General features: G+C 39.2%; 1 protein-coding gene across 1 annotated transcript in view; it reads left to right on the top strand.

Annotated features, from left to right (window-relative positions):
* FRK (fyn related Src family tyrosine kinase) overlaps positions 1-21,108 on the top strand; it is a 52,852-nt gene extending 31,744 nt beyond the window's left edge. Inside the window, exons 5-8 of the mRNA XM_075498602.1 lie at positions 10,697-10,855; positions 15,901-16,082; positions 18,267-18,432; positions 20,269-21,108. Of these exons, the coding sequence (XP_075354717.1) occupies positions 10,697-10,855; positions 15,901-16,082; positions 18,267-18,432; positions 20,269-20,483 (722 nt within the window). The 3' untranslated portion in view covers positions 20,484-21,108. The remainder of the gene's footprint in view (positions 1-10,696; positions 10,856-15,900; positions 16,083-18,266; positions 18,433-20,268) is intronic.
* The last annotated feature ends 588 nt before the right edge of the window (positions 21,109-21,696 follow it).

Here is a 21,696-nt window from a genome sequence, read left to right as displayed (position 1 = left end):
TGATACACAACATTAATATCCAATATTTGCATATAATATAGACTTGTTACTAATACAGCTTTTAACATTTTTCTTAATTATTTTTCATTAACTTCAAGTAATTTGTGCATCTTAAATTGATAACATAAAATATCTGTAAGCAGATGGCAAGAACCACATAGATAAGAAAGGTAGTCTGGATGATATACATATTTTTTAAAAAGAGATAACAATATAATGAGTTGCCGTTAATTGAAAAAGCTTGTGTTGGGCATTAATGATTCTGTTTCAGGAAGCAGAACAGATTCAGATCTTTGATGCAGAAGAACAACTAAATATGCTTGAGCCCTGCTTGAATGGTCTCCTGAACAGGGAGGAATTTAAGCAGGTGGTTTAGGGCTATCTTGTGTCAGGATGTTGTTTGTGTTTTGGGACTTGCAAATTGAAAGCAAATAGGCACCATTTTTTCTCTGCTTAACTGAAATTAGAAAAACTGCTCAGACTAAAGGCCTTCTATAATTCATGTGAAAGACAGCATACTTTTTGAACTGATGCATCTCCCTAGTGACCCAGTAAACACAGAAACCATCTTGAAATCTCTTTGTCCATTTCTCTTTCCTAAGACAGTATCCACTAAGCTTATACCTCTTGTGACAGGGATCCATATGCCTATTTTTATTGACTTCCGAAGCCACAAGTCTGAAAACAGTCTTTTTCTCCTTGTGTCTGACCTGAATCTTTCATTCTGCAGTACAAGCCCATTACCTCTTCTCTTATACACCATGACTAAAGATCACCTATTATTTTCTTCCTCTTTACAGCAGTGTTGTACATACTAGAAAACTATTATCAAGTTCCTCTTTGGTCTTCTCTTCTTTAGGTTAAACAGCTCAACCAGATTCTTCATGTAGCCCAGATGTTTCAAATGTCCTATTGTTTTCAGAAGATCTTTATTGAGCTGTTTCGAGGTGGTAACCATATTTTTTTCCAAGTGTGATGCTAAAAGGAAGAACAAGTCTAGAGGTGTAAATAGAGTGATTTGCTTCATGTTTCTGACATGCTAGATCTGTGTTTAAACAGTCCAGTGTGATGCCCACCTTTCTTCTCCATATGACAAGAACCTGATATTTCCATCTGTGTTTACTTTCCTTTAGTGATTTAATGCAACATCTGGTCAAGTCTGTTTTATTACAGAATACAGAAGGGTTTTTCCTAAAGTGTGAAATTTCTTAAACAATATTTAAAAAAGGAAGCTAATGAAGCAGAAATGAGGAACAAGACTAAGCTATCTTAAATTTTTGTGACATTAAATTTTCTTTTAGAAATTGTCTTTTCTTTCCTCTTTAAGAAAGTATGTGGCAATTAGCACTCAAGGAGAAGATTTGTTTCTTATCAAACAAAATAATTAGATTTTTAACAAATTGCAGTGCATGCATTTCTACTTATTTTCTTTAGTGGGAAAGTGGACCTGATATTTATCTCGTATTGCATATGCAAAAATGGGAAGCTATCTTAATCATATTTCGTCTCCTGCTCTTAATAACTCATTTCAAAACTCTAATTCAGCTTTTCTTTCTTTATAATGGGGACAGTACATGGGGGACAGTACATACTATCATTTCTCCATGAAACAAACTTCTATTTTAGTAATAGATTCAGTTAGAACTGACAAGACTACCCAGAAATACGTGAAACACTAGTGGCAAGTTCCAGCTGCAATTTACCTTTTTTTTTTTATTATTTTATTTTTTTTTCTTTTTGATGCTGATCAGCTCAATGGCTGTCACTAATACTCTACCTGAAGAAAAGGAAGAGTTAGTTAATTTTATATCTGGAACAGATTTGAATGTGTTTAAGGCCAAACTGATCTGTGGAGATCCATTCTTTGACTGTCATTCAATTCATTATCCTTTTAATATCTTGTTGATAAAGCACACAGAGAACACAATACTTCTTAGAGTGACATGAGCAGGAAAAGAAGTTCCGGTTTTTTTGGTTTCTATAATAATAGGGTGTCCTAAGAATGCACTTACAAAAGACTATAAAACAATAAAAAATGATCACGTAAATGTCTTCAATAGGTTTGTTAGCTAAAAAATAAATTTTACACTGGAATGAACATAATATTCACTGCAAACTTGTTATTACATACAGATTAGCACAGTACAGAGGAAGAAGCCCCTTCAACTGTGATACTTTTTGTAGTATCATAGTTCAGCTGGGAAAAAGGGCTTGATTAATCAATACTTTTTCCATCTCTGCTTTTTTCACTCTAGTCTGCCTCCTGTTAAGGTCAACAGTAGTAGTCTCATTGACTTCACAGTGGGTTATGTTGAGTCAGGGCAGACACAAGCCCCACCTGGATACGATGCTTGGATAGTGGAGAGTTTGTGATCTAATACTGTGATAAAGAAGTTGTGCATTGCACTCAGTGATGCTCAGAATGAAGACTTTGATTCTCAAAGCCATCTTGATAAATTATATAGATAATACCGAATCTCTTGTCACTGTATTTTGTGAACTATGTCGTTCTACAAAAACAATTCAAACAGTCTCAAATGGAAGCATTTAACCTTGTAGTATACTTCTCTAGGGAATTTATCCTCTTCTACAGAATGTTTTTCACCACTTGGAGTGACTTACTCTAATCAATTAGCACATTGGTTTTCCATAGCTTGTTCTCATCATTACTCATGAGGAATAACATTTCAATAATTAAAGAAAAACCCCAATACCCTAACCCTAATCTGAGTAATAAATGCTTAGCTTGTTACTAATAAAATTATAGCAGAAGCTAGGTCTGGTAATTTCATTCATCATAATATAAAGATGATAAGTGAATGGAAAACATGGTAGTTCATGAGTAATCAAGAAATGCATCATGTTATATACATTGATGATTGAAGCTTCCAATATTCACATAGGCAATATTTCAGGCTTCAAGTGTGACACACTGCAAAACGATCCCCTCCTGTTGCTTGGCTCAAAGATCTAAACCAGTTGTCTTTACATTGGGGGAGGCGGGGCGTATTCTAAAGCAAAGTGTTTTTGCTAAGCTACTTTACAGTGTAGACCCACTGGAAAAGAAAGTCATCAGAACAACAGAGGGGTGTGATAAACTGTAAGTGATCTGGCAAATACAGGGAATTGAGATAGAGAGGGTTCTGTTAAAATGGCTTTACCACCAGAGAAATTGTGACATGGAACCATGCTCTCATTTCCAAGCAGGAACAGGTTAATCAAGTTAAGGTAATCACACAGCAAACAATATAGAACAGCATAATGCAATCAGTACATTGTAGATTTATAGGCCTGAAGGCCAGAAGGGTTTTCTGCTAGTTTGAGTTTTTCTGTTGAGCGTTATTTTGCAGTGTACATCTGTCCTAGACCACGTATAGTGTGAATACTTTGCTGTTATATGCCATTACATTTCACCCCTCTGCTGAGATAGAGTATTTATATTTAATCAAAACACAGCTTGTTCCTGACTAGATAATAACGAGAAGTCTTCTAGTCCTGAGCTGGAAGCACAGGGAGAAGTTGCCTCTGCTGTCTTTGACAGTTTGTATCAATGGTGTATCACTATGTCTGTAAGAATGCAGGCCTAATTTCTCATCTGAATTTACCTATGTCTTCTCTTTAACTCTTGTTATGTCTTCTTGTAATACAATAAAAGCCTCCTTGTAGCTTTGTTTTTTCTTTCCATTCTGGAGGTACATACAGAGTGAGTTAAACCAATTTTCAGTTGTCTTTAGAAAAGCTAAATATAGTTTCTTTTTATATGGTACTCTCCTCATTTCTCAAATAGTTTTTCTGGACTTACACTAATTTCTAGCTATTGCTGCTAAAAGGCTTAAAATGATTGTGTTTAGGTAGATGACCTTCCAACCTGTAGGAAAAATTAAACTCCCAGAATTCTAGTGAGATGGCAATGATGGACTTTTCCCAGAGCCAGTTCTCACTTGATGCAAATGTGTGATTCCTGACTTGTGAGTAATTAGGGTATTCAGAAATCTGTTTCCATTCCAATTTGGAGCAAGAGCCAATTTTTCAGATATTGCACACAAACTGGAAATTTCACAAGTGTTTCTTTCAGAAACATTGATGTGTAGCATACTAGCTACTTTCTCCTATTTTTAGGCATCTAACATCTTAGATGTATCAGGCTTTTTAAATAATTAGGGGGAAGAAATAAGCAGAATAAGTCAGATAAATCATACTATGGATTAGAAATGTACATTACAATGAGAGAATAACATGCTATTAAAGCATGTTTCTTTCCCTTGATTGTAAAGTCTGGACAACTAACTCAGGACAAGGTGCCTGAATAATTGCCTACAGTTGGAGGAGGTGAATCCAGCTACCAGCAGTGTTCTGTAATTCCACAGAATTTATGACAGTAACAAAACTGAGGAAAATGTCAAGCTGGTGGAGCCTCTCAGATTTTAAACTGGTCAGCCTGGGGCCCCTCTGACCGAGAACTGCAGAGGGATTTGTGTTCCTAAGGATGCTATGGAAATGTCCATCTTCTGATGAACCTGGTGCAGTGTCATTTCACCCCCTGCCTTTATGATTATAGAGTACCTAGTTTAGAGTTTGGGGTTTGCAGTCCACTGGCTATGGAAAACAAGTCTCCACACACAGCCCTTATGGACCCTAAGGGAGATTTTTCAGGAAAAAGAACTCAACCAGAGATGTTTTCAGATTTAATGAACCATCCTTTTTCAATTAATTCCTGTTTCTGTTAGCAGTTTGCTGTCCATCTCTAAACAGAATGTTCAACACTTCAGTATCAAAAACATCAGAAGATGTAATTATTGATCCAGAATCATTTTTTCCCCCTAACTCTTTAGACTTATTTCAGAGCCAGTGGTGGATTATGGAGACCTTCAAAATGTCAGAATGATTAGTCTGTGATCTTTTTATTTTTATAAGATTTCTATAAACCTTGCAGGAAGAGTCACAAGGCTCATAATTAAACTAGAGTCTTTTGGTTAAAGTAATACCAAGTATTATCTTTAATATCTTTCATTAATACAACAGTATTTAGAACTTTTTGTTATTTAAAACCTCATTTGTGAGTATGAGGCAGGCTGTCATTATGCTAAAATCATAAATCTTGATCCTTTAATTAGTACCAGCTTTCTGTATCATCTCACCACATCCTGGTGTTATATTCACAGGTCGCACTGTAGCATTTTGTCCCCCTGGGACAGTACCCTCCATTGAGGAGGATACAGGTGGTGGTCATGTTCTTCCATCTCCTACTCTTGTTTCCCTTTTCCCCTTTCTCCCCTTCCCCTCTTCCCCTTCTCTCCTCATTATTTCTAGCAATTTTAGTTCACCCTCTTATTGTTCCTCCCACAAACATCCAGGGGAGAATGGCATGGGAAGAGGAGACCCCAGCACTGGTAAGACAGCCTATCAGACTACATCCCCTCTGCAATAATCATAAATGTCCAAAGAACTGAGTTTCTCTCTTCCTTGATCTTCTGTCCAATTGTTCATACTGTGCTCCCTGCCACATCCAAAGTAGGACCTGATCCAGATGAAAACTGTCAGTGGAGCAGGAGGTTCTTTTTTTGTTTGTGCTGCAGAGAAGCTAGAGAGTTCCTGCTTCCCTGCTTTGTCTGTTTGGTGCTCCCCAGGATGTCCATGATGGATTTCCTTCTCTACTTGCCCTCTGATTATGCAGTCTTGTTTTAATACTCTCCTATATGCTGTCCCAAATTAGTGTTTACAATAAAAATAATACTCCTTCAGAAGAGAATGCCATGAATGCGTTTTCAGATGTCTATAAAACCCCTTATCTTATGCAGTAACCTAATATCAAAGGAAACATAAGTTCCTAACTTTATAGGGGCATGACTGAGTACACAATTACTTCAGGCATCAGGTGAAAAATTTGAGCAGTGTGCGTTTGTTACTGTGTCCACTGCACTATGAAGACCAAATTTTCCACAGGGTATATACAGGTGCATAAACATGAACCATCCATCCCGTGTTGAAGAACTGCATTGCATGAACTAATGGCAGGGTTCTTCAAGCTTCTGGCAGTGAGTTGCTTAAATGTTTTAGCAGTGCATTGAAGACACTCCAGCTGGGTTTAAAAGTTGGATGCACGTTAATATTTCTAGGCCACAGTGATTAAAATTTATGGCTTCTAGGCTAGAAGGCGCAGAACTATAGATTTTGTTAAAACAATCGGTTGATCACTGTGACTATAAACAAAAAGCAGTAGTAATGTGATGCCTTCATTCAGATAATTGTCTTACTTGTGCACTGGTATTTGTCTCTGCTTTGGAGACATCTGTGACATTTTACCAGCCAAAAACATAGTGATGGATGTGTGAATGAAAAAACAAAACACAAGAACATCTTTGCCTTAAGGACCATCTTGGATTTTGAGTTGTTGACCTGTAATCATTAAAGATGTCTAGGGATCAGCAGGTAGGAAAATGGTCTAGAAGCCAGCAATTCCTATATCTGTTCTTGGCTCTGCACAGCATTGTCTTGCTGTAGGTCCCTGAACATGTAATTTCACATTTCTGTTTTTATTTCCTCACTGAGGCATTGTTTTTTCTATTTAAGTGGAAATCATTGCAGCAGGGATTTGCACTTTGTCCTATGCTGAGTGTGATGGATTCTCTAGAACCTATTGTCCGGGCTAGCTTGCTTCTCCAACCGTCAGCACACAGAGCAGACGTCTATCATCACCAGTTAATCGTATCTGAGAAAGTTCCTTATGCCTGTTCAAGTTGACAGATGCATTTGTCATTATCGTATTGTAAAGCATCTCCCAAGCTTCTCTCTTTGCATGGAAGCTGCCCAAGCAAGATTTTATTTTAGGAGGCTTTCTCAAAATAGCGTCTGGGTTGGTACTGTCAGCGGAGGTTTTAATAATATTTTCAGTTCTTCAATATGTCATCTCTTTAGTGCATATGCAGTGTAAAAAGCTTTGCACGCAGGCAAGTCTCCCAATTTCCCTGAACAAAGAAATTCTTTTATTCCATTTAGTTCAGTACATAACCTTACACTAGGTTGTAAGTTCACTTCTGTATGGCGAGAAAGCTGCTTGAGGATTGTCAGATACCTATCTCATTCTCCTGTTAATGTGAATAGTTTACACTCAGTCTCTTGAGTTACCAAGAATTTGTACTTTTTAATGTTATTTCTTTATTACGCATAAACTTTTTCAGAAGATCACAGTATATGCTCAGTGTACTTCGTACATAAGTTCATTTTGTATAAACTTATTCAGAAGACGAGGTTGCTCTGAAGTACAAGGTTACTTTGAAGTCATTTGGGAAGGTTTATTGAAAGTTGCAAACGAAGGGTCCCTGGAGGGGCTTATCAAATATTTAAGGGCCACTTACATTTAGGCCGGTGGAAACTACATAAAAATAACTGACCTTTCTCTTTAACTCATTTCCCAGTTATCAGTGTTTATCTTATAATGTGAAGCTTCCTCAATTGTAGAACAAAATATTTTCAGAAAGAAAGTAATCGGAACTGATACACCTGCTTTAAGTAGGCTTAAATTAGAGGTGATTTCTGGCAAAGCAGCACATCATAGAACACAAAGAAACATATTCCAACATTTTGTTCTTAAGAAGGACTTTGACATTTACAAAAACATTTTCCATTCAAAAAACAAATTATCAAAACCATATTTTCTTCAGGTACTGATCAATCTGCTCCCAAACTGGTGTCTTACACAAGGGATACTTGTTTCAGTAAAGGCTTCTGTTAACTAGGTGGTTGTTGATCAAGTGGTTTCTACTTACAGTAATCTGCTCTTCATACTGTGTTTACCACTTACAGTTGAAAACGTATACTTCATTAAAAACACATGTAATTCGACAACAAAGTAAAAAACCGCAGTTATTTGAAACTCCATGTGGCATATATTTTATGTATTTCATATATATAAACTTCCTCAAGGAAATGTATTGTAACTTCTTTGCTACTGTTGTGACAGGCTTTATCTAGCTAATTTGCAACAAGCATGTTTGCTTGTTTTTAGAGGCAGTTTTTACTTTGCTTATCTAGTTGCTAAAACCTAATCTTAGACAAAACATAAAGACACTTTAATTTTTTTAGTTAGCATCCAACCCACTACCGTATAAGAGCTACAGGGCCCTGGGGGGGATTTGGTCACTATCTGCTACTTCTGCTATTTAAAGATATAAACTAAGTAAAAGTGAAGGTTACATATGGTCTTTAAAATATGCAGGAAATACTTACTGATCTTTGTCACTTGTTTGTTATTAATATTAATTACTTTTACTGCATAAAGAAGGATTTGCTGCTATTCAGCTAATAGAATACTTCCCTCCTGATCAATTTATTGGAAGTTGTCATATGTGAAAAAGATGTCGCTTGGTTTCCGTTTGTTGGAAGAAGTTTACAGCATGATTAAACTGAGAGATTCCTTGTAGGCAAACTTTGATGATGGGAACAAATCAGACTGTCATTTTCTACGGTGTGAAGAAATCCTGTATAATGATCCATAGAGGGCAGGTGATTCGGTAGACCCCAAGTTAGCAAATACTTTATCCTTTTTAGGATCAACATGTCAAATTTTGGCACTGATGCTAAATCACTAGTCATGCTTATGCATTTACCTTTGGGGGCAGAATACCTCACAGCATGCAGCTTCTCCATAGACTTTAGAATAATTTCCACAACAAATGCATATATCTTGAAAAGAGTAAGCAAATGGACCACAATATTAAATCAGTATCAAAGTGAGTCCAAACCTTTTGAAGATAACCCTAGGCTTTTTTTTTTTTAAATCTAGGATTGGTGGAAAGTTCAAATAAAGCTGTAAAGATTGTGCTGTTCTAAACAGGAAAAGGACATAGCATTAGCATTACAGATATTTGGGTTTTTCCACCTGACTGTCATAATTTCTGCTTTATCCAGACCAAGGATGAGTCATTTACTTTTCATGCAGGCCCCCATTTTCCTCTGACAGTGGCAAAAGGAAATGGGTATAGCCTGTACCTGTTGAGGACATGTATTATTGGCTGCTATCCATTTATTGATGGCAAGGAAATCCATTGCCTTTCACCACGTCCTAATGGCATCCTATAAAATACTGTCCAATTGGACCCTGTGGGATTGCCAAGGGAAGTATGAGGACACTGGGGAGAAGAGCACCTGTCCCTTGCAGTAATCTTTGCTCTCACAAGTTGCAATGTCAAGTGGCTGTTTTTTCATAAATCTATGTCAGAAGCATTTCTGAGTCATTCCTCTTGCATTGATGTACATCATTGCTTTGGGAAATAGGTTGGAGCACTTTTCAGGAGGCAGCATTCAAGGCAGGTGTTGGGTGAAGATGGCTCAGGTTGATTTGCCAGCTCATTCTGTAGAACAGATTTTCTGGTGGAGTTTTATTGCTGATCCATTTAGCATCCTCCCAGCATTTCACTTCATTTAAACATCCATGTTTGGAACAAAGCCAAACTCCCAAATGAACGTTGTCGGTTACCTAATGTTAAAAAACATAAAACAAAGACTTACTCTTGCAGCCTTGGCTTTTGAAATTACTCAGTCTCTTACACTAAGAAAAGAGCCTGTTTTTAAACATGGCATAGAGCAGACTGGACTTGGGTAGATTCCCCCCCACCCCCTCCCACCCCGCCCCCCAAGCCTTCACTGTAAGCTTTTCTTAGTGAAACAATTTTGATTTGGGAGGAAGGAAACATCTGAGTAGCTGGATAATTTCACATTTGTTTGTACAAGTATTGTGAAGTAGATGTTATTTACCATCTTCATCAAGCATCTGAGAATATCTGATCACTACTGGATCATCCACAGAGAAAGCTTTTCTTCCTTATTTGTGCATGTTTTTTTCTAATCAGTCCCCTGTTCAGGATGTATGAGCTCTAATCCTAAATGTGCCACTGACTTTATTGCCCTGTGCCATTTCTGTATTGTTTCTTTGACATAGTTTATGCATTGACTCACTGTGTATATGAATAGAACTAGACATATTATGACCTTATGTAACACTTAAAAAGTTGGAATCATTAGCTGTTAAGATACTTCTGCATTTAAAGGAGTGTAAAATTACTGTTACATCTGTGCGTACATTGGTATTTCTAATAAGGTTGTTCCAGATCACTATGAGAATATTTGTGTATATATATATTTGTATATTATATGAACATTATAAATAGTTATTTGCATTTATGTATATAAAATGCACACATCCATTCCTTATATGCTAAAGTGATTTCAGGGCTTTCAGGCTTTGATTGCTGAAGCAGAAAAAATAGTGCAACAAATTCTTCTTGCAGCACTATTTTTCTGTCAGAAATTTTATGTTCATTACCTAGGCACTCTTACCTCAGTTTCTGGCCATTTCGTTAACCAGTTGCAACATAATTGTGTGCTTAAATTATATCAGTTAACATTCTAGCCTCTCTTTTTTCTGCCTGGGGGAGGCCTGGGGGAGGTTAATTTTAGCCTGGATATTTCTGGTGGCTGGAACACATATGTTCTCTGTCCCTGCGCAACTGGTATGTTTCACTCATTAACTGCTTATTTCAGCTGCACTGTCTGTTTTCTGTGGGAACTGTGAAGATTTGAGATGCTAATGTACTTTGAAAGACAGAAAACAATCTCAGTTATTCCCTTAAGACTGCCAGGCTGGTAGGAAGGCCTTTAATAACCTCAGCTTATGTTTTGTTATATGCTGTTGTTTCAGGTTCAATGGATCCAAAGGACTTTCTGAGGGAAGCACAAATAATGAAGAACTTGAGACACCCAAAGCTTATACAGCTTTATGCTGTCTGTACTCTGGAGGACCCAATTTATATTATTACTGAGCTGATGAGATATGGAAGTCTTCTAGAATACCTTCAAAGTAAGCAAATGACTATAAACTCATTTCAAGGGGTGCCACAGCTGACAGTTTAGTAAATACAATAACATAAAAGAGAGAAGTACAACACTCTGGTTTAATATAAAAGCTACATTATTTGTCACGTGTGGTGATGAGAAGAGAGGAAAGAAAGAGGTTTATGAATTTTTGACGTGCCAAAGTATTTGAGAAGTAGGAGAGAATCACATTCACAGTTTGATTCTTGCCTTATAATGACCCATATTTTTCCACCCAGTTCTATGAGTAGATGGGAACATACACCGACAGAATAAAAATATCAGCATACAGAAGGATAGGTCATCATATTTGACATGAAATAGAGGCACTTCCACAAAAGGTACTTAACAGCTTTGAAATCTATTACTAGGCAGGGATAGCCTTTCACTGTGAATTTGTCCCTTGCCTATCGCATCAGGGCTTTTATCTCAGCAGCACTTCAAAGTGCTCTTTTGAAGGCAAGTAATAATTAAAAATAAAGTTGTACAGCCTGGAATAGACTAGCATAATAATTGCACTTTAAGTTCACTTCTGCTATTGAGAAATGCTTGATTCTAGTGTTGTTACCCATTTTGAGGTTAGCAGATGTCTCTGAGATGCTAAATGTCTCTAAAGCTGCAATGATCTCTTGAAGACAAAATGTTTGCTGTGATGTCCTGCTAAATTTCTTCTCTGTCTCCAGACCTTAAGACAAAGCCCTGTGAAATACCACAGACAGTATTTACCACGACACATGCCTTCCCCCATTTTCTCTGTGGAACCGTTTTTTAAGTGAGGCTCAGTCCAGGGACAATTACAGCTAAAGAAATCTCTGGTAGAAGAGGGACAGCCCCCCCAGGAACTGTGCAGAGAGGGGCTGCAAGAAACTTGGGCCAGATCATCTAAAGTTTTGTAGGCATTTAGTGGCCAGAGGTAGCGAGGCACAAATTTCCTTTAAATTATCATCTTTGGTGCCTTTGCGTGCAGATTGCTGCTTATCTGATTGAAAGAGCCTGGCACATCAGGAAATGATTGCTGTGCATGAAAACATTTATTGCACTGGAGAAATAGCTCTGGGAAAGCTAGGGTGAGTCACAGCTATTGCAGAGGTGAAAATTGGCCTGTTTGTGCACGGAGGACAACATGTCCAGGACACATCAGTGCTGCAGCCTGTGTGTGGATCAGTTGCCAGCATATGCACAGCAGCTGCTCTTGCTGTAGGCAGCGCATATATGCAGCCTGATCTTTGCCTAAGTGCTCGTTCCTGTAGCCCTGCATCAGAGAGACTGCGGAAAGTCAGTTGGTTTCCAGGCAGCTGTCAAGATAACCGTAAAAATGGCCAGTTGAAACCCAGCCTAGTGGTATCTCTCCTTGTCTGATGGCCTGTGCACAGGGGGATAAACAGAACTGAGAGGTGGAAGCAGAGACTCAGGTGCTTTGATAGGTATTGGTCAGAGAAAAGTCATTGCCGCCAGTGTAATAGGGAAAGAGATTTGAAGCTTGCATAGAGCTGTGCGACTGGATGTGATCTGTATCGGCTGGCGGTCAGCACACAGCTCCTGATAAACATTCTTGAGACTCAGCCACTGCAGGAACCAGGAAAACATTTGCAAAAGGCTGCTGTCTCTGTGTGCACTACAGGTAAATAAGGCCAACTGGAACAGAGGGAAAGTCTGGAGATCATTCTTTGGTTAAATTTCCCCTCCTACAGATGCATGGTATGTTTTTCCGGCTTTAAAAATCCCTAATATTTCATGCATAAGGACTATCGCATTCCACCGTAATGACAGCTACTTAATAATGATGGGCATGTGAATTCCCTGTGCACCCTGTGAATGTACTTTGGGATACTGCTTGATGAACACTGCTATGCAGAGTTATTGAGCTGCCACCAGTATGAGAAAAATGCAACTGAAAACTTTTCTTTGTTATTGGATGTGAATGAAATTGTCATAAATGTATGAGTGTTTTTATCAATTCTGATAGACCTGGGGCTTGTTCTGACAGGGACGCAGTCTTGAAGTTCAGTGAATTATTACGGAGGCAATGCTCTCAACTGGGGAAAGTGCTGCTTATTTATTTATTTATTTATTGTCAGGTATCTGTCAATGAGAATATTTTGCTGTCTTTCCTATATGAGATATTGTGACTGATTGCTTAGAACAGGGTGAAGACCCTAAGCCTTCTTTAATATTTTCTCTAATAAATTTTTCATATAAGGGTGATAGTTTTGTCAAAAAATATTAGTAAAAAAGGACACGGAGGCACTACATTTTCTTTATAGGATAAAGAATAAGCCATGGGAAGGTTTTATAAATTCACCAGTAGTGCTGGTTTTGAGTGTGGAAGTTATATTAACTTTGTTTTTCTGTAGTAGTTTTTCCTTCTTTAAGACACTTTAAAACAAACTAAAGCACATGTATACCCATATGAATACAGCTGGAAACTCTTCCAACCTGCTCTCAACCAGCCAGATGGGAACTGGCTCTGGTCTGGAAGCCTCCGTAGTTGTACTAATGCAATGCTGTGCTTTAACTTGTGTGCTTTTACTGGCCCAACCTGGGATTTTGGAGGTTTAGCCACAAATCTTCATGAGACAACCATATGTGATTTGCATTTCAGATCCCAAAGAGACTCGTGCTTCATCTTTGTGCACAGTTTGCAGCTCCTGATCAGCTGAGGCTCCTCCTTACAGCTTTCCTTTCTTTAGCTCCAGAACAGCAGCAGTGCAGAACCAGCTCACAGAGAGAAACCTTCCAAGAAATACTGCAGCAGCTGGGGCAATGGCAGCCTCTTCCCGCTCCTCAGCCCACATGCTAAAGGCAATAGGTCAGCCTGGTCTGGGATCCCAAACAGGCCCCAATGGAACAAATAGTCTTTGAGCTGCAACTCCACCATTAGAGGTGGATCTTGTCCTTGTCCTTTAACACAGTGCACCTGTGTGTCCTGCATGGAACGAGACCAGGAGGGTTTAGCAGCTCTAACTCCTATTCTGCACTGAAGCAGCTCATTAAACATGAGGCTTGTGAGTCATCCTTTTTTGCTGTGACATCGCTGTGTTCTGCCTCTTGGAGCAAGCTTGTGTCAGGCCAGCCTGGAGCATCAACAATGACAAACCTGTGCTCAAGTCTGTCTGCATCCTTGTCTGCTTTCACCAGGAGGTAGTTCACAGCCTGTGCAGGTGAAGGAGCAGTGTGAAAGGGAACATGGAGAGAGGGATTTTAAACTGAGTCACATAAGCTAGTTTCCAAAACTTAGGTACTTATGCAAGGTACTTGTACATATTTAGTTATTTTCTGATTAAATACAACTTAAGCGTCGTTTGGGGATTTATATCTTTGTTCAGCAAGCTGAATAATAAATGTTGATGTCTGCCAGTTATCAGAACTGCAAAACTTCAGAGTGTTATATTATTCTGTGGCCTGATTATGGATTTTCTTGATGGTTAAGCCGTAGATCTTCACATAGCCTAATTTTTCTCCCTCTCTTAAAGGTCAAGGCAGCTATTAAACATATGTGTGGGAGAGGAAAAGACTTTCTGAGTCAACAATAAAAGTAAATAATCTTAGTGCTGGATTATCATGACAATGAGTTTAGCCTCAAAAAGGAAGTAGGACAATACACACACAGGGCAAATTTAATCATTTAAAATTCATTTCTTTTACCTATTCATCTCAGAACATCCAGATGAGCAGGAAATTCAAGGCCTGGAGATTGCAGAATAGATTAGTAAACAGTGGAATTTCACACTCTTCATAAGGAGTGGTTGCAAGGTTAGGTCAGATAAAATGCCAGAACTGGAGCAGGCTGTGCAAAACAATGCTAAGACACACTTTTACTATGAATCAATTCAAAATAGGCAACAGAAGACTGCCAGCTACAAATGTTTTATTTCTTTAACACAGAGGAAGTAAGGAAAAGTCACCATCCTCAATGAGAAAAGAGAACTACCAATAAACATACAGGCTGCAAAGATCAGGCTACCAGCAAACACTCAGCTTTTTGATCTTGTCAAGATTCTGAAACAGAAAGTTGAAACTGTTTTGAGTATTAGAGGCTACAGAGGTAGGCACTCATGCTTCAGTGCTGCAGTGTTTGGGTTTGGGTGACAGTGGTGCTTGACTATAAAACTGATTTGGCTTATCTAGATTACCTTGGGGTATAAATTCTTTGCTATGAGGTTAGTGGTCCCCAAAATGCCACAAAGGCCTGGAATTTGAATTCTAATGTGTTATACTCCAACGACTTTTTTTTGAGTACCTGTCTTACTGGTTTTGGCTGCAGTTTTTCATGGGCTAAAGCTCTTTCCCTCATTTGTGGAAGGAATTTGCTCTGCTCAAAGTTCTTCTACTACTTTGTTTAAACAGCTGATCTTTGATGGCCAAATCTCTATTTCTGGGACTTGGTGATCTTACAGTGGTGGGAATGGCATGCACATTGCTTCAGAAAGTTCTACAAGAGAAGCAGACAGCTTGAAAGCAGCTGAAGGAGTCCTACTGTTGAGTAGCAGCAACAGAGATAAAAGCGTGAAGCAGTTAAGTGGACTGGAAAGTGAAAATGAGAGTTACACTTGACAGCAGATGGTATATTTGCTAGTAAGAACCATTGGAGAACAGGGAACCAGCATAATTTTGTGCTTTTCCATCTTTAGTCAGCTTTGGCTACACCTGGTGAGTACTGACAACTCTTACTCACAGTTTGGAACGGGTTATGCACTTGTCAGAAAGGCAAACATCTGCATTACTATTGATAGATAAACGCTTTTTTCTTTGGACTGTGTCAGAAGCTCCTTCCAGGCCTAAATCAACTGCTGCATTTAGTATCTACTCTTTTAGAGAAGATGGGACAGGCATTGTTAGTTATCGTGACACTAGCTGCATGACTTTTAGCAGTGTCATTCACTAACCTCTGTCATTTGGTCAGGCTGTTACTTTATTGTATTGTATCCTTTTGTTGATTTGTGTTGGCTATTTGAACCAGTCAGGTGTTATGTTATTTATATCTGAATACTGTAAATATTATGTTATCCTTGTCATTTTCTTTTTAAACAGAAGATGCAGGCTCCCAAATCTTTCTGCCACATCAAGTAGACATGGCTGCTCAGGTGGCTTCCGGGATGGCTTACCTTGAATCTCAGAACTATATCCATCGGGATCTGGCAGCCAGGAATGTTCTTGTTGGTGAACACAGTGTTTACAAAGTGGCAGACTTTGGACTTGCAAGAGTTTTTAAGGTGGGTTGTGAGAGGGTGAATTGACTCTACTTTAACTCTGGGGAACAAGGTGGAAGAGGTCAACTAAAGGATGAACTGTAGTCTCTGAGTTGCTGGGTTCAGGCAAAAGGCATGCCCAGGGAGAAGAGGACCCCTAACGTGTTCACTTGTATCCTCTACTTGCGTTATCCCATGCAAGGTTAGAAGCTGGCCTGTGCCTTTGTGTCAGCCTAAAGATGGCATCCCGGCATCTGCTTCCCACTCAGCCACCAAGGAAGGAGCCTGGCAAGGGATACCCTTTGCTGCACAACCTTTATCCACACTACTAGTGTCTGCCACATGGAGAGAGATCACAGGAATGATGGCAAAATTATATTCCTGAGCCTGTAAGGGAAAGCGTATAAAAATGTATTGACAGCTATTCTCTCCTTGTTCACTTCCCCACTGCCTCCATGATGCTTGCGAGTTCAGGTAGTAATCATAAAAGGACCTTATTCCTCCCCACGACTAACAGCAGACTTCATAAAGTGAGCTCTCAGAGCTTTAAATCTGATGCAGTTTCAAGTTCTTTGCCATTACACTTTTTTTTCTCTAGCCCTTGACGACGTGGAGTGCCAAGTAACGTTGGCCAAGATCACCCTAGGAAAGAGCTGTGGTTTAGAAATGAGGTTTCCTACCTCTGAAAATGATTTGATCAGAGTTAGAAAGATTTGATTTGCCATATTTTATGGATTTCAATATGTAATCCATAATTTCTGAGGTCTTATTATTGTTTTTATTGATTTATGTTCTTGCACCGAGAAGGAAAAACAGAGAAAAAAGCCCTCTGCTTCTCGTTTGTTTTTTTCCATTCAAGCAGCAGAAATTGAAGTTCATAACAGAGTTGGATTTATTACATACTGAAGTATAGAATAATGGCTTGACAATGGCATCAAGGGACTTTGGAAGTGCTTTTTGCTTAATTTTGATTCTTCTAGTTATGCATAAGTTCAGATTGCATATTTTTTAACATGAAAAATATATATTTTTAAATGAACAATGCTTACAATGGATATTTCTCCTCTGTCCTCACTAGAAAGCATAATAATTTACAGCTGTTGACATTTCTTGTTAAAACTGAACTTTACTAAAATAATCTGTCATAGAGTCATCTTGGCAGGCTTTCTTAGGAATATTCTGTCTCCTAAGCCAAAGCACTAACATGGTTGCATGCAAAGATCCCAAAGGAGTAGGTGTGAGAAATGAAATCTATATTTCTGTGTGTGTTAATTAGCATAATGAAATAATTTCTTGTTTCTAAAGATGAGTATTATGGTCAAGATGCCAACTGTATCAGTATGTAGATACGAAACACTAACAACCAGTCTTTTCAAAACTATAGGGCATTACAGCTGGGAAACGTACATTCTGTATTAAAAGCAATCAATCAAACAAGATCTTGTACGCATTTGTCTGGATTTGCATTGAAAAACCTGACCAAGGCTTAGATGTGACTGATGTACACTAAATTTGTTTAGGAACTAAAGAGAGAATAAATGTTCACAAAGTTTAGATGTCTGTGCTATAAAACTTTAAGGATATGATTCTACAAATTTGCAAGTAAATAACTTTTCTTTTTCTATGTGTCTTTCATCTTCACTTTACATGAATTAATTGGACCCACTGTAAGCTAATATGTTAATCTGAATCACTTGGAGTTTGTTCTTTGGTCCCCAAAACCTGCTTAAGTGATTGTTATCAAAGTCAATAGCCCTTCAACACCGCAATAAATCACAGAAGAAAGGTTCCGAAATTCATTAGCTCTTGCTTTTGCCTTCTCTGTTTACTGAAGACCAGACGTGGAGCCATTTGGTCTCTAGCGTCAGCAGGATGCTTACACTGCCATTCCTGACAGACTTTTGAAATCTTGCATGCCAGGTCCAGAATTCACCGTAGCAGGTCATAATTAATCATGAGCCACTCCAACGCTGCGTGCTTGCTTGAAATGATAAATGCTTTAGAAAAGCCTCCGATGAACGGCAGCATTTCTCAACTGTGAAGCCCAATTCAACAATAGACTTCAGAAAGTGCACGCTTTAATACAATGAAAGGCAAGTGTTTGGCTAAAACAGGATAAGATTAAGCACATGCTTAGCTTAGTCAAGTGCTTAAGTGCTTTGCTGAAGCAGATCTGAAATCAGGCTTGCTTTGTTTTACCCATGACAGGTAGAAAATGAAAACGTATATGAAGCTAAGCCTGAAACAAAACTCCCAGTGAAGTGGACAGCCCCGGAGGCAATCCGCTACAACAAATTCAGCGTTAAGTCAGATGTCTGGTCATTTGGAATACTTCTGTTTGAAATAATCACCTACGGGAAGATGCCTTATGCTGGTAAGTACTTTTATGTAAAGAATGATGTCTAATGTTTTCTTGCTTTAAGAACAACACAAAGAAAAAGTTGAATGCCTGTACTATGGGCATATTAGAGGGTTAAAACTGTAGATACAGAAAGAAGACTATTCAGATGAGGTCCATTTAGTGGGTCAGACCTTCTGGCTGCCCCAGGCTCCCTGGAAGCTTTCCAAAGGCTGTGATTAGCAGCCATTCAAGCTTCCTCTTGCTGGAGTCAACCTGCATTGCACAGACACCTAAGCCAACTGGCTATTTCCCTCCAGCATCAGATCAAAGATGCCAATTCTTGGAATGTGGAAAAAGGAAGGTTTTTCTGTCCTCCATCCTGCCTTTGGTGGTTGTTTTTTTTTTTTTTTTGAGGAAATCTCATGGAAGAACAGATTATTATGTGTGAAGCACTGCACAGGCACTTCAGAAAGAAAATGTCTGAAAAATGAATCAGGGTGGTTTTACTCCCTTCCCTCATATTTGACTATTGCAGTGGAAAGTCTTCATAAAAAGAAGGATCACAAGATTTAGGAATAAAATGCCACCAACCTCAAAAGTAGATTTAATGGTATGAGAGCAGCTATTATTCCTAGCACTGTGAGAAATGCTCAAGGAACTGTGGCTCCAATAACACAAGATATCAGTGAGATGATTGACTGTGACTCATTTTGTGCTGGTGAGGAGAACACAAGGGAAGGACTAAAGCAAAAACCAGTTATGCTGCATCTGTACAGGCCTGAGGGGTGGTGCGTTCTCCATAAACTACATTTCACAGGGTCCCAAACTGGTATTTCCTGTAAAAGGAAAAATTGATTTTGCTTTTTGATTTCCACCCTCACCTCCTTTGAAACCATTCTGGGAAAAAAAAAAAGAAAACCAAAGCCAAAAATCCTCAACTCTTTCTTACATAAACTATAGGTGTGTGCATATGCACACACACACATAAACAAACTATTCAAGTATAAATGATACGTAACACCATGATTCTCGGTATTGTCTGAAAATATGTTCAGTGTTATCCCTTTGCAAAGGCACAGTTTAGCTGTAACTTTACAGTAGAAAATGTCCTTTTGCCATGACTATTTGCTTACTTGGTATTACTTTCAGGAGTTTGTCCTCAGTAATCAGTTAGGAGAAGAGGTTATGTTGATCCATGGTGGCAGTGGGTAATGTACAGAGGAAACACCATTCAGAGATCTAGGGGAAAGAAGTAAAGATTACGCAATTTAAGATTTAATTTAAAGAGTAGAAAATTGAAAGGGAATGGGACCATAGTCTCAATATATAAAGGTACAACAAAGGTAGGGGAACGGTTTCTTCTCCATGACTCACGGTGACAGAGCAGGCAGGATGCCATCGCGTAGCTGAACCAGAGGAAACTTAGGGCTGACGTTAGGGAAGACTTTCTAAATGTGAGGAAAATTCAGCAGCAGGACAGATTTTCTTGGGAGATTTTGGAGTCACTGAGACTAGAGGGATTTAGGAACAATTTAAGCGAAACAGATGTCAGAAAAATTTCGGCAAACCTGGGTGGCGGAGGGAAAGCCTCACACCCAGACGAACCCATTTGCCATGCCCCTCAGGTGATACAGTCGGGGTCAGGGGGCTGGGAAACGCTGGAGGTGGTTTTTAACTGCTGGTTTGGGATCCTCCAGTGAGTCCTGTGGCCTGTTGCCGTTGAAGGGGGCCTGCTGAGGCCAGCGCTGCCCTCAGCGTGCACGTGTACCTGACGGGCAGCATCCCGTCGCCTCCTCTCGGTGAGAGAGAGGGACGTGCGGCGTCACTTAGTAGACCCACGTAGTCTGATGAAGTCCTTTCGTCCTGCAGGTATGCCCGGACACCAGGTGATCCAGATGCTGGACAAGGGGTACAGACTTCCTCAGCCGGAGACCTGCCCGGCGCCGCTCTACCAGCTGATGCTGCAGTGCTGGAGCGCGGAGGCGGGCGGGCGGCCCACCTTCGAGGCCCTCTGCGAGCAGCTGGAGTGCTACTTCGAGACCAACTCCTCTTCCTACGCCCACGCCCAGGCCGTGGTGAAATGAACCCCCAGGCAGGGGCTGAGGGACAGGCACCGGCCAGCACGGCTGAAGGCGGGGGGCTGTGAAATCGGCCTGACCTCAGACGTGGAGGTTATTAAGGGATGCTGAGGAATTGTGGTACGTTTTCATGCCCGCGCTGATACTCAGAGACACTTACAATTTTTGCTGCTGGCAAGTGTTTTGCAAGACTAAGCATCAGGAAGCTGGAAGGGTGGGGGCTTCTAAAAAATAAAAAGTCTTCTATTTATTTTTTAAATAAAAGATCGCAAGAATGAACAAATGAAATGAGTGTTGTTCAGTAACCATTGTAGCATTTTGTAATTTCTTTATTGGAATAATTATTTGCTGTTCCTTAGATTTTTGATTCCTACCAGGTTGTTCTCATGAAGGAATGTGATGGCTCTGCACAGCAGGATCTGTGCTTCCAGAGTCCTCTCATTGTAAAAAAAAATAAAAATAATCCCATGACTGTGATGATGGCAGAATCCAGATTAATTGCCTTGCTTAGACTTGAAGTACATGTCCTTTTGCTATATTGGAAAATAAAACAGATGTTCATGGGAGAAAAGGAATTATTTTGTTTTGTGGATGCAAAGAGTGATCTTTTTTAGTTTGTCTATTGTTCCTCTTTTACAAGAATAAACACAATTATTATTAGATTTTTGAAGATGTTTGTTCTTAATTTTGTTAAATAGTGCCACGGAACCCATGAGTTATTGCCCATTGAAGTGGAAGGATTTGTTTTATAGTTCTTCATTTTAGGAATATTGGAGGAAAAGGTATTTTAATACGAAATCAAGACTGCTTTAGCCTTTTAGAGTGACCCCTCCCTCCTATCCTACTGCCCAAGTCACAGACCCTCTCCAACAGGACAAGGCCCAAGGCAGGTCTAGGTATTTTGCAGAGGAACTAGCAACCCATGCTTCCATCTTCTCCGGATGCAACTTTAATATAGGAGATTTAAATAATAGATGATCCATTTTATTTTGTTCCATGGGGAAATGGAGCCCAGGTGCTTCTGCCAGCAATCTTTACAGCTACAAATTTTAGCATTTTTTTCCAGTTTTTCTAATTAACTACAATATCAGTTCTGCTTAAATCTGATATCACTGTGACAGTTTTATGTTTTCAATTGTGAGGCTTAGAGAAGCAAGTTTCAATTATTTACTTATGATTCATCAGTTAATTATTTAACAACATAATCCAGGAATTAAGA

The sequence above is a fragment of the Mycteria americana genome, chromosome 3, assembly GCF_035582795.1.
Source record: "Mycteria americana isolate JAX WOST 10 ecotype Jacksonville Zoo and Gardens chromosome 3, USCA_MyAme_1.0, whole genome shotgun sequence".
Lineage (NCBI taxonomy): Eukaryota > Metazoa > Chordata > Aves > Ciconiiformes > Ciconiidae > Mycteria > Mycteria americana.
This window is presented reverse-complemented; position numbering and strand designations above follow the sequence as displayed.